The sequence below is a fragment of the Limanda limanda genome, chromosome 9 (genome assembly GCF_963576545.1).
Source record: "Limanda limanda chromosome 9, fLimLim1.1, whole genome shotgun sequence".
Classification (NCBI taxonomy): Eukaryota; Metazoa; Chordata; class Actinopteri; order Pleuronectiformes; family Pleuronectidae; genus Limanda; species Limanda limanda.
In genome coordinates, this window is record NC_083644.1 from 9,650,896 (window position 1) to 9,664,853 (window position 13,958).

General features: G+C 43.8%; 1 protein-coding gene across 2 annotated transcripts; it reads right to left on the reverse strand.

Moving 5' to 3' along the window:
- Window positions 1–627: 627 nt before the first annotated feature.
- On the reverse strand, window positions 628–10,861 carry arrdc2 (arrestin domain containing 2). Of its 2 annotated transcripts, XM_061077899.1 has the most exons (8): window positions 10,677–10,861; window positions 9,615–9,869; window positions 3,815–4,032; window positions 3,605–3,707; window positions 3,246–3,502; window positions 2,987–3,149; window positions 2,254–2,417; window positions 628–2,024 (listed from the first exon to the last, which is right to left on the reverse strand). In XM_061077899.1, the coding sequence occupies exons 2-8, from the start codon at window positions 9,862–9,864 to the stop codon at window positions 1,971–1,973; spliced, it is 1,209 nt and encodes a 402-aa protein (XP_060933882.1). In that variant the 5' UTR covers window positions 9,865–9,869; window positions 10,677–10,861; the 3' UTR covers window positions 628–1,970. The 2 variants fall into 2 exon arrangements, with proteins under 2 accessions (XP_060933882.1, XP_060933881.1); XM_061077898.1 differs by lacking the exons at window positions 9,615–9,869; window positions 10,677–10,861 and adding an exon at window positions 5,517–6,181.
- Window positions 10,862–13,958: the final 3,097 nt, after the last annotated feature.

Genomic DNA, 13,958 nt, shown 5'->3' on the forward strand with positions numbered 1-13,958 from the left:
ACAAGTGGCAGAAAACAGATGACCTCTGGATCCATGCATTTGCTGCACTTAATGTAACACAGGGGTGCACATGTTGTAATGTATATTGTGTTACTGTGAGTCCACCTGCTGCAGTTGATGCTATGACTTATCGGTCATAATCACCTCAGGGGAAATTGCTGATAAAAGAATGCGTATTTTTGCAAGGTTTTTAAATTTTACAAAACAATTATGGCTTAGTTATGTCATCTGTTAAGGTTTGAAATTGTATTGGGTTCATTGACTCCCACAAGGGGAACCACTGATGCAAAAGTTAAATTAGTGTTGATTTGAATTGCTAACTTTTAGTTTCTGTTTTTTTTAATAGAGCGACAGACGCCCAGAAAAACCGGACTGCTTCAGTAACATAATATTGAAGCTGTCGCAGACACCACTTATGTCTTTAATTATAGCTTTTGCCCAACGACTGCAGCTCATATCTCCAGTGAGGGCTGCCCTTGGCATTATTATAGTTTTGACTCACACCAGTGAACATGATGTACCAATCCACTTGCACGCAATAGGCCAGACAGAGTCCCTCCACTGTTTGCCTAACAGTGTACAGCTTACATACCAGCCGAGGTTCCAAGGAAACACCGGAGACAAACATCCATTAAAAGAGTTTTTATTAGAAAAAACAGTTACAAAACTTTGGCAAGATTACACATCAACAACTGCATTTGTATAAAAATACATTCGTTTTTTTCAGTGCGTGCCAAGGAGGTCGCGCAGCTGACCTCGAAGACCAGTTTTTTTTGGAAGTTGAGGAGAAAAACATAATCCTCGAGTCTATTTGGAATGTTCTTTTGTCCAAGCGCTTCAGTGGCATCTCCAGCTTAAGGCTCCACTTGAGCGCCGGGCGTCGCAGCGTGCACGAGCCTAACGGAGCATTGAGGCATCTGGCTCCCGTCTCCGCTTCAGGCCGCACGGCTCAGAGGTCTCGTCCTTTGGTTTAGCAGCTGAGAGCTAATCTATGAGCCTCGTGCAGCTTCACACACACACAACTGCTTTTCCTACTTCTTTTTATTTAACTGTGCTAACGCCGACAGCCACAGCTACCTGACAATTCAGCTACTAAGTTTCTTTGCATTTACACAACACTTCACTTGGAATTTATCCAGATGTTCAAACCGTTTTTGTTCTAAGTTCTTTCAGAAAACATTAAGTTCTATTCAACGCTATGAGAGAACAATTCCCTGAAACTCCCATGCAATCTCCTGCTGCAGATAGTTAAGGCATACGTAGGTTTTTTTCCCTTTTACATATTGTTACCTGCATGCATAGATATACGCCATCGTCTCTCCACCGTCACACCTTCAGATACAGTATGTGCTTAAACAAGAGTAGAAATCATCACAGGCCCACTGCCGTCCGGTCACACATTGCATAGATAACCATGTGGTCGTTAAAGTCTACTGTGTAACCAGGCAGAGGGGAGTGGATGCTGAAGACCATAATTGCACTTCTTTGACACTTTGTCAACTTCTCAAGAGCAATTTTTTTTTCAACATCTCTTGCAACTGCAACTCTGCATCTGACAAATATCAAGTGATCTTTTCCCCCCCAAAATATGTCCCTTGTATCTCAAAAATCTCATCACGTGAGGGAATCGTTGATTGGGAGGTATTTGCAGCTCACTTCGTCTTGAGCCAAAAAAAAATCACTTGGGGGAGGACAGGAACCGATGTGGAGGAGTTGCTTCACATCGCGACCCCCTCGGCAGACCAGGAAAGCGTCCACTTTACTTTATGGACTGGAAACAAAGTGGCAGCTCCTCCACCGACATCCAGGTCCTGTGAGCTCCTTCTCTCCCGGTCCGCCGCCACAACGCTTGGTGGGACCAGGCACCGATTACCTCTCTCTCTGTCAGAGAGAAGTAATCCAGGCGAAGACAAATCTCTTGATTCATTTCATTAATTTCAGTCGCTTGACTTTCAGGCGGAGCTCATGGTTCAACACGTCATGCAGCGGCGTCTCATGTTGATGGGCTGAGGGTTGGGGTCAATCTATAGGCAGGAAAACAAGGAGAAAAAGACAAATAAGTTTCATTTTCATGAAGATACATTTGAACAACTCAGCTGTGATCTCAAGATGTTATTTGTCAGGGAAAAGTGCCGTAAAGGATGTTTCTGTATCTGCACAATAAACATCTCTGTAAGCTCTTGTGTGTGCTAATCAAAAGTTTCCTGTGGGTGAAGGGGGTGGGGGGGTGGTTCCAAGCATCTGGTGACTCACCTCGCAGTACACTGGCGGAGGTCGGAAGCGGAACTCTTGGAGAAAAGCCATGAGGGGGCGCTCCAGGATCCCACTCAGTTCGTCGGCCTGCTCCGAGACCACCGTGTTGTTGTTGCACTGCTCGGCCTCCGCCTCCGTCACCACAGAGCTGTAATCTGGAGGAGCTGCAGGGGAAAAGGGGGAAGACAGTTAAATCCACTGGTCGGACTCGAGTGAACAGCACAGGTCCAAAACACAAAAGCTGCCGAGTCATCGTCAGTGCAGTTAAAACGCTTGAGAATCCAATTAAATTTACTGCTTTTTGCACTAACAAGCACAGATTTGGTCCAGCATGATTCTCTGCTGAATTGATGCCTTTGTTTGTTTTTGCATTTTGCCATCTGACCCAGTGCTACTTTGGCAGTGGAGGGATCATAAAAATGAAAATAAGAACAGGATCACAAACTCTAAGAGGTTAGTGAAGGGGAAAATATCTCCTGAATCTGTCTATACGTTATTAAAATGGTGAAAAAGACCATTAAGAGCATCTTGGGTTTATTGGCCCGGTCTGAGCACTAAATGTTCAGCCAAGTGACGGAAGAAAAGCCAATTTATAATCCTGTGTTTGCTAAACACAATGGAAAACAGACAAAAACGGTGGCAGAAGTTCCTGCGTTGTTTAAATTCTAAAAGTAAGTAAAATCGAGTTAGCACTTTTAGATCCACACATATTCAAACATCATCAGACACTTACGCTCAGGCTGCTCTGGGATGGCCATCCGCAGCCACTCCAGGTGGACGCTGTACTGGCTGCTGACGCTGGAGGTGCGGCTGCCGAAGGGATGGAGCGGGATGGTGCCGATGACCAGCGGCAGCTCCAGACACAGCTTGGACGTTCCGGGAACATCGACACAAACCTGAGAGGAAGGAAACAAAGCAGAGAACTGTTGGTTTCAGCCACGTGACGAGCAAGAGGGAACACAGCGCCGACAGCCACTGGTGACTCGGCTCACCTTGAGCATGTACTCCACTTTGATGATGCGGCACTGCAGGATGGACGGCCCCACCGGAGGGATTTTGATGGCGCGTCCGTGCCAAGTTTCCCGGCACTTGGCGCCCACGATGTCGCCGGACAACGTGGCCACCACCGAGTGCTTCTGCTTCATCGTGCCGCGGGCGATGAACGTCTGGGTCTGAGTGATGTAGGCCTTGGGCACAATTGACCTGGAGGTAGAGTTGTCGAACTCGGCGAAGACGGGTATCACCTCACCTGCACAGAGGAGGAAGGAATTAGAATTTGGAGATTGTATTTGAATCTGGCCAGCAAGACACCTATGCATAGAGGGTGTTGGTTCAGATGCTGGACTCTTACCTGGTGTGTAGCCTTTGCGGTCGATCTTTGCCGTCACTAACACTTGTCCAAAGTTGCGATACCATGCCCGGGCCATCTTCTCTCTCGTTCCAGCCTGTGGTGCCTAGAGGAAGGATGAGACCCAATGAGCGAGTGCCTCCGAAAACGCCCAGACAACAACGAGAGGGGTGTAAAGAAACATTGATGAACAGTGAGGGTTGAGCTGCTCACCAGGAAGGCTGGTGTGTTGATGTCAATGGGCTCGATGACAGTGAACTCCTTCTTGAGCTTCTTGACAGCGGCCCACGGCCTGTGCAGCTTCACTTTCACCCAGTAACGTATGCTGCCATGTTTCCCTTCGAAGGAGGTGACCAGCGTCTCCTCTGGCAGCTGGAAGCTAAATGGATATTCATGTCTGCCGGCAGGAAGGACGGTTACATCGCCGTTATCTGAGGAAATAAAAAAGAAAAAACACATTCAGCAATTTGCATTCTAGGACAACAGGACTTCAACCCCTCGAGGACCAGCCTCTTCTTGGTGCTGCCAAGTTAAAGTCAGGACACAGAGCAATAAGTAATAAAAAAAAAAATCCAGCACAGCGAAATCAAGTTTCCTAATCTGTACTTATCTGATTCTGTGTAAGGAAATTCAAACAGCACAAGAAAGGAAGCAAATGCCTGGAGGTAAAGTCCAGATAAGACTTTTCTGCACAAAGGGGGCAAACTCTCTTTTTAAAGACTGCTATTGTTTGGAAAATCAATATAAATCAGGTCGACTCGATGAGTATGAATAGATCACTTGAGCATGACTATTGCTGAAAGAGAAATCTCTCTGTCTTTCTTTGCAATCACATGGCCTCTGTGTGCTGGCTCGGAGGGCGGATCTTGCTCCATTGTGCTGCGCGAGAACATGTTTTTCCTCAAGCTCGTCTCAACTGCTCGGTTTTCTTCTCTCCCTCTCTTGCTGCACAGGTCCAGAAACACGTGTTTGCGTTTAACAGACTCGGTGTGTTTTCGTCCCTTTGTGAACTGCAAGCTCCAATTTGATTCAAAATTACAATTCTGTCACAGTCAAATCCTCTTAATGGGTCAAGTGGGTTGTTGGGAACTTGTTTTTCTCGAGGAAAACCTCCAAAATGTATTCACACACCACAGACTAAACTAACACACATTATAGTGTGTGTATTTAAATGACTTTTCTCATCATGCATATTGTCAAAGTAGACAAACGAAGCAGGAAAAACATCATAAAATTGTCCAGAGGCCCGGCTGTGCGTTTCCTGTGTGCACTGCAAACCAAAACAACCCAGCGCCCAATGAATGGAGACAGAAACCAGAGGCTCGGTCTCAAGTGTCGCTGGAGAAAAACAACTCAGGTTTTTCTTTGACTGAGGAAAAGTCTGAGATCAGGACTTTTCCTTTCAACGGATATTACACATTAACGTGTGTAGACAGCTGCTGGAGCTGGGTTTAGGTTTCTTCCTGTACAGTGGGCTTTTTAAAATACTGATCAACAACCAAACTTCTCAAATGGCAGAAGAAAATAACAAAGAGACCCAAAGCAAAACGTGTTCACGTCAATAAATGACAGGATGTGGGACATTTGTGGACTTTTACCAGGAAGTTTTCAACTAAAAAATAAACATCCCTTGAAATAAACAATAAAACCAGCATGTTTGACTTCTGTTTCCTTCAGAGAATCGGTGAACTTTATACAGACAATCATAAATCATCTCATAAACCACATCAGCCCAAAAAACAGTTTAACTGCCACAATAATAAACCATGAAAACACACGATCCCCAGTAACCAAAACAACTGGTCACTGGTCCCCAGTCAAAATCAGACACTTCCAGTGCTGTTCCACTGGCTTTAACGAGAGAACTTGTTTGTGTGTGTGTCCTGTCCCCTTGTCCCCTGTCCCCTGGACTGACCTGCCTGCAGCAGCACCTCTCTGCGGTTCAGGTACTCCACCTCGTCGCTGTAGTTCTGCGTGTAGGCGGTGCTGGAGCCCGCGGACCGGGACTCGGTCCAGTGCACCTTGGCGCAGCCCTGGGCGTGCAGCTTGAGGGAGTCCAGCCTGCTGGCCCCGCTGAGCTCCAGCACCACCCGGCCGGACACCACGTCCCCGCTGCTGAACACCGGGGGGCAGTCCAGCTCCGGGGAGTCGAACACGATGTCCAACTTTTTCAACTTGTCGAAAATCATTCTTCTTGGTTTTGTTTTGTTTTGTTGTATTTTGCAGGAGAAGTTTATTCTTCTTCTACACCTCTTCTTCCTCAGTGCGTTAAAGTGTCCAGATGTGCTCGCTTGTCCTGTTAGAGATCGGAGTGTTGAGATCTCCCAGGTCCGCAGCCCAATTTGAAGCCTCCAGAAGTGGGCGGGGCTTCGTGCATTTATTATGTAAGGCCTCAGGAGAGGTTTGAAGGCTGGGCGGTGCTGCGTTCAGGCGCTCCGCCGAGGCACGGAATCTTCAGCTCTCCGGGTGTAAACAAGACAGTTTTGCCCTTCTCTCATTCACACACGCATCTCAATGCAACAGATGTTTAAGTCTGAATGTATTATTGCCCCACTGCTTGATCAGATGTAACAAATACACAATATGGATTTACTCTCACTATCGGGGTTCTTCCATTTTGCTGGTGGTTGTGTGTAATTATTAATTAACAATTTGAATGGGCTGTAAAGTTTTGAGATTAATGTCAGAAATGGCTTGATACAAACTTTTTATACCTTGAATATTTATTCCCTGTCTCGATCACAAATCAATCAAAAGTTGCCACCACAGCCTTCGTGGTTCAGTATCTTGCCCGGTGTGTCCTCTTGCCCGAGGACACACCGGCCCTTAAACATCTGGTTAATTGAATCTACTCCTAGTTTGTGTTGTTGTTTTATGGTGTATTAATATAAGTACAAAAAACTTCAATCCGTCATTTACAAATCAAACTTTGATTATCACCTTTACAGGTAACAGGAAACCACAATAACAGGAACCCCAGAACATGTCCCAACATATGCCATGAGCGAAACCCCCTTATGAGGCCAGAACAAAAAGTGAAACCATAATAATAAATGAAACTAAAAGCACTTTGCACATACAGTCACCCCTCTCGTGACTCCTTATCAGCTAATAATCGCATCATGACAAGTTAAAAGTGTAAAATCCCCACTTCCTTTAACACTTATTAACTTTCTGATATGAGCCACTTAGGTGTAGCCCTTCTCACAGCGCCCATATTTCCAGACTGAGTGTGAACGCAGCATAATAAACATGCAGTCTGGGTGTGGAGGGAGCAGAGAGGACACAGGCAGGGCTGATGATGATTGATGGTTACAGGTTCTTAGAAGACCAACTGAGCAGGCCTCAGTCTGGCAGAGATTCTCCCTGCACAGCTCAGAGGGAAATAGTTATACTCTGGACCAAAGCTGTTTACTCCAAGTCTTGTGTGTGCTTTGTGTCTGCTGTTAAACCGCCTGGGCTGCCGCACACATGGAAAACAACACAGCCATGCACAAAAGCATTGCAATGAATGGTCACCAGATCCCCTGCTGAAAAACAACCACACTGTCTTCAGAAATAAAGGGATACGAAACTGGCTGCACAGAAATAACAGCTCCTATTCAAAGTAAACTTTTACAACTGGATCATATGCATGAAACATTCATGCATATGAACTGCTCCCATGCAGTCTTTTCAAAACCTTGAACTAACTTCTAACACTTCCTCACCCTTCGGTAATCTATAAACTAGACACTCATCTCTAAGTTGAGTCTCTCTGTCTTCATTTGGGTCAAACACGTTCACGCACAAATCAAGTCTGGTCTGAGAAAAACAAAGTTGTTTACTCCTTTGTTCCCAGGGATGAGGGATGAGCTATCCACTGCCACCAGCTGGCGGTGTGCAGGCAGTGTTGCACAGCTGCAGGACAACCAGGATGCTGTTACAGCACATGTGTGTGTGAATGTGGGGCAAAGGTGAAAAAAGACAATTCGATGACGCTCACTGGATATTGCATACTAGAGTCTCTACTAACTCTATATAATAGCCCATGCATGTCTGCATATAATGGACGAAAGTGTAAAGTGCTTCTATTTAAAATATATTAAAGCTCTGGCCTGGGGTAAAAATCAAGCTCCGCACGCCACCTGGTGGTGACTGGGAGCAGCAGCTGACCCTGCCAAGGCCTCCTTGTCTCTGATAAGACGGAGAACATGTGGTGCCCTGTGCTGAGCGATGGGCCTGATAAATGCCGCCTGCTGTGCCACTGCCATGATCAACCTAATCATGGCTGAAAACATGTTAGCATGTTAGCAGTAGACTGAAATAAACGTGGGTGAGTTCCATGGTGTTTACCAGAGGAGATGCAAAGTACACAATGGTGTAAAACAAATATTAACCCACTTTGAAGAAGATGCACAGTGATCTGACAAGTTGGGATGTGGAAAACAATAATTAATTTACAGTAAAGGAATTGTGCCACAACAATGTGAAATGAATGAACATCAGAAGTTGGCAGCAAGGTGAAGGAGGGCGGAGCCTGAGGGGAGCCACGTGTTGTTTTCCTGGTTGCCACAGCAACACAGGCTGCATTTTTTAAATGTAAATGTGTGATTTTTAGTGCACATATCATCATGAGATGCTTTACTGAGGGTTGTAGACATAGATGTGGATCCAATACCACATGATGTGTGTGACTTTACATAGAGATCATGATATTTATTTATAATATATGATGATAGTAATAAAATGTTCATCACTAGTAATTTGTCAAACAAAAATACCAAGATTTTCCTTTTGATGCATTTTTATTCAATTTATGTGTTCACTTTTCTGAATCTCATTTTATCATTACATTAGACTGACAACACTCTGTTGACAATGTGAAAAAAAGATTTTAACTGATGGTAACTGGTAATTTTCTGTGAAATGTTCAGTATTTTAAATACTTGTGGACTTCAGGACAGCGTGTAAGTTAATAGGTGATGTGTTACTGCAGTCTCAGTGTATGATTTAGTCTGAATGTACAAAAGCTCCTCCGTGTACCTTCGACCACTGTGCATAGTTGTTAACCAAATAACCAGGAAACAATGAACTGTACCAAAGGACAATTTAGATTATACTTCCTTGAAACTAGTTTGGCTGCATGCAATTCTGCAAAAGCAACAACAAAAATCAGAGTCTGTCCATTTGTTCATATTTGCCAGTCTGACCCGGCTGAGAAAACAAACTCAATGTACCGTTTACAAAGCATCTAATCAAATATTAACCATTATCTTCAATTTGTTTACTCAGCCAATATGGCCTATCGTCTCTGCCTCTGTTTTGAAGCTGCCTGCTGTCTGGGAATAACACACTTTACAGGGTTACACCCTAAACACAGCACAACGTAAGAGCTAGTGGTAATTTGGTTTGATTGCAGGAATCTTGTTATCTGGCAAACACATCTGCATGAGCCAGGGTGGATTTCTCTCCCGTGTTTCCATGCAACACATTAGGACTAGCTGGCTTAATTTCGAAAACTGCTGCAGCTACAAGACACTGAATCTACCGGCTGGCACACGACAGAGCACATCAGCAGTTTTACTTTACACAGAGAACGCTAGAATATCGTACAAAAATCTGGCAGAGATCAGGAGAAAGTACGGAATGACAGCAATGTCATCATACGAATGTCCCTCCTTATAAAGAAGCGATTTTAAATAGCCATGTTTATTTCTAGTCTCCTTTGGCCTAATGTTACCTCAGTCAATGCTTCCCAGCCGAGCCAGACTGGCCCTACTTGAGCCCTGCCCGCTGAAAACGCTTGATTACAAAGTATTTAATGGGCTAAATTATAACTATTCATGACTACCTTTAAAATCAATTACCTTATATTTGCAATTCCAGACATTAGATAAATGTTAAATCAATGCACATTTCACTCTGCAGGATGGATGTGTGGTTGCTTGCAAACAGATGCAGCTATAACACAGAGTCAACTGTATATCACGCGTTCACAGGACTTAACCCCTCTGCAGCTTTCACCACTGACCTCGGATCAGATGCTGCCTCTTTTTGAAGTAGGCGATCTTGGAGGTGTAGTCGTAATAGACGGAGTTCATGCAAATGTTCTCCACCCAGTGCGCAGTGGCCATCCCATGGCCCATCAACTTCATGGTGTGCACCCTGGTGTCCCTGCAGAGCTCCAGCACCACGTGGCCCGACACCACCTCCCCGCCCGTGTACGCTACGTCGTCAGGACGATCCAGCTCCAGCGTGAAAGACTCGATGGGGTCCAGCATTATTCCTGGAAGAGACGACGGGAAGACGATTGTGTTAGGATTGTACTGAACTAGTTTTCAGGTGCTGTAAAAACATAACGCAAAGGGCAACATGCTATGTCATCATTTGTTTATGGCTTCAGTGAAGTTCAGAGACTTGACACCAGGGGACCCAGAACATACTAATGATGCATGTGAATTTCTTATTTACATTTAATATTTTGGCCAGACTGCTCTCAAACGTTGTGCACTTGCCATGGAACAGAAACTTTATTGAACATATTCTTAAGCTTTTTCCTCGTGGGACTTTTAGGGTGGGATCGGGTGGTCCTGCCCGGGTGGGCCCCCGACATGTTAGGAACAGCCCTGTCAGTGCAGGCTGCAGCTAACAGTGTTTTCTTCTGTTTTATAAATGTTGAATGACATATAATAATATAATGCTACACTTTCTCTTACAGTGACTTATAACACACCATGTATTGACTCACAATATTTAAAAAAACACATTTAATTATTATTAAGTTGTCATGATTCCTAAACAAATTAAATGCGCATTGATACACGCGTAAGGTAAAATGACAACATCATGTCAATGATACAGTAATCGTGCTCGACTCTTCCGCCGGGAAAAGTAGTTCTGCTGCACCACTTACTGTGGATGGTTTTCTGTGATTATTATAATCATATCGTTTTCACCATGAACGTGTTAAACGTTTATTTTCATATACAAAAGAGCGCATGCTTCAGCCAATCAGGACTAAGAACCGTGAATACGTATCTTTATTAAATGGCTGTCGTGAGCGTTGAGTTTAGTCTCAAGTCTCTGAACTCACCTGGAGCAGCGAAGTGGATTCACGAAGTTCTCTGCGCAAATAAAATCAAACTCCGGCGCCTTAATAAACGGTGGTGGCTTTAAAACACAGACTGTTAAAAAAGAGCGTCCGTTAAAAGGTTTAACCGACAATAAACAAAGCGACTGTGTTAAACCAATGGAACAGAATACATGCGAGGCACGCCCGCCCACTTTAGAATAGAAAGAGGAGGAGAAGGAGGACGAGGAGGACGAGGAGGAAAAAGGGTAGTAGGAGGAGGAAGAGAAGGAGGGGGAGGAGGAGGAAGAGGAGTAAGGAGGATGAAGAGGAGGAGGCTGAAGATGAGGAAAAAGAGGAGGAATAAAGGGAAGAAGATGAGGAGGAGGAAGAGGAGGAAGGAGGAAGAAGAGAAGGAAGATGAGGGTTAGGAGGAGGAAGACAGGGTGAACAGACCAGCCTGACTGTAATAAGGCACAATAACAAGGTGATTCCACAGCAGTAACTTTCAAAATGAAGTTTTTATTGTGTACTGGTGGATCTAGAAGAGCAGAACCTCAACCAGATATAAAGACTCATACAATACTCACATGTGTCCACGTTTCTTAATTATTTTAATTCCTTAATTCATCAGTAAACTCCTGATAAAGCCTGATAGACTTGACTGCCAATAATAAGTAACATAAAACAAGCAATCTCCAGTTTATTCTGGAGATTAAGTCACAACAATGTACTCTGGTTTATTCTATTGCTTTTAACAAGTGCCATCATTTGATGTGATTTGTTTCTAGCCACAAATCTCTTTTGTTTGTTTTGTGTCTGATTCTTGTGTATTTTTGGGTCTCATTTGTAATCTAAGATAAAAAAAATACCTGCCCATCTTGTTCTTGTCCTTCCTGGTTAACTAAAGGATGAACTAGAATGACACTCCACTCAGACATGACAGCAAATTGCACACACTCAAAGATACGAGTCCCCCAAATGCCAGAATGTTTTCAATAGGATCCTTGATTTATTTCCTGGAAAACTTGTTACAATGTCAAAATAAATACATTTTAAAAACATATTAAAATCTTGCAACATGTTAATGGTTTCTTCCTTGGCCCATTCCCCACCCCTACACTAAGTTTCAAGTAAATCAGCTCAGTAGTTTTGTGTCACCCTGCCAACAGATGGGGGAGGTCATGAAATTAAAGCTGGGCACATATGGACTAGAGTCTGAACTTTGGTCAGTGAACTTTCCAGCTCCACTTGCCAAACTTTATTTACATCCGCTCGCCTGCCAACTTTTTTTGTATCAAGAGAACCTGCATTTCGGTGTCAGGGCTGTGTTATTGATACAACATTGATTGTTTTTTACAAAGTTTTGCAGTCAATCATGCTTGAAGGAGGGGATGAGGACCAGGACAGTGTAAACAGAGTGCAAGTAGGACAGTGGAGTTGAAGGCATGCCCCCCCTCCCCCCTCCCCCTGGTCTAAATATGACAGGACGTGCTGAAGTTTATTTTTAAACCAGCGCACTGCTGCAATATGTCACACTCCAATTGCTCCTGTACTGTTCTGGGTAAAGGTTTTGTTAATGTTTCGCCCTTTAGGAATATCATGAGCATTTAACTTAAACATGGAAACCTAATGGTTTATTCTAAGATGGATTTTTAGACTCAGGATCCACATGTGAATAATTTAGACCAACACCAAAGCTCATCTGTAAACTCCAGGAGATCAAGAAGTTTTATAAATCATGCATAACCCAAAAAAGTCATGTCCCAACACAGGCTCAGGCTTTGCAGAGGTTAGCTCCCTTCAACTTTTAATATATATGTTTCTCACTTACTCATAAAATAATTTTCATTTACATCTACATTTCCTGCAGCCAGTCCCAAGAAAAAGCTAAATTTAACCAAAACCGCACGATAATGATAATTTTATTGCGAGAGAACAATATATTTAAAAATAAAATTCACTACTTAGCCTTTGTATCATTGATTAATGTCTGAACTTGTATTGTATTGGTGTTTCACTGTGTACTACAATCATAAAGAGGCATTAAAAGTATGATACTGTGTCTGCTCTTACTATTGTCTTATACTGTGAACACAAAATAACATTGCAGCAGCATTTTCTACAAAATCTGAAATAAAATATCTTCTGTCAGGAGCAAGACCACAGGAGCCAGTCACTTCATGACAATATGAGAGAGGAAGTGGCTGCAGCCTGGCTGCTGCACGATCAGAGGTTTGAATGTGTAGTCTTCACTGTGGGTGGTGCTGAAGTGTGGCTCAGCCAGTGGAAACCTGATGTGACTCTATTTGATTAACAGACAACAAACATTCATTAGTATATACATATTAATGTGAGAAAAGACAAAAATAGACAGTACACTGACATTATTACCACTACGACAACTATTGCACCTCTGATTACAACTGTTACACAGAGCGGAGAATTCAATATGTTTGAGTTTATTTTATCATCTCTCACCTGCTGCAGTAACAGACAAGGTGTCTGTTTACAGGCCCTCACAGGGAGAAAGTCAGCCTGGGTGGTGCTGAGGTTTGGCACAGTCTCTACCAAACAGATGACACACAATCAATATCTACACGTAGCTCCCTGTAAACACACAACGGGACCAATCGCACAATCCATCACCTGGCCCAGTCAGTATGTTGCTCTGGAACTGGATGGCTGGTCGGGCCGGCTCTACCTCCTTTCTGCCGAAGTGATGCTTTGCTGTGGTTGTGTAGTACAGGCCTGATGTCGGCGCTGGGCTGAACTCTACGTTGCTTTTGGTCATCAGGTCAGACCCTTGCACATACACTGGAGGCTGTGAAGGGGTCGGCTTTAAAGAGTAACACAATCAGCATGGTCAGAAATCACTTATATGGTTTACTGCCGTACCACTGACTGAATATAAAGAAGGACGATGGAAAAGTGAAGCGAAAGCGTCTTGGTAGCCCCCTGGTGGGTGGCTGCAGTTTAGGTAATAAATCGCTCCTCTTCAATGTTAGAAAATGGGACATGGGACAAAACTACAAATTCAAAATACACGTCAAAGATTGTTTCTGTCATTGTAGGTAGTTCTAAGTGCACAGTTTGCTTTTTATTATCTGATGCCATGAAAACGGCTGACTTGTGAAAGGACCAAGAACACATATCGATGGGACCTTGATACCATGGCTGCATCCCAGATTACTACTGGGCAGACAAAATAATATTGGCACAAGATGGCATCATTTATACGGGATATATGTCTTCATTTCTGGATATGGGGAGGGAGTAAATGCATCCTCCATCTTTACATACAGT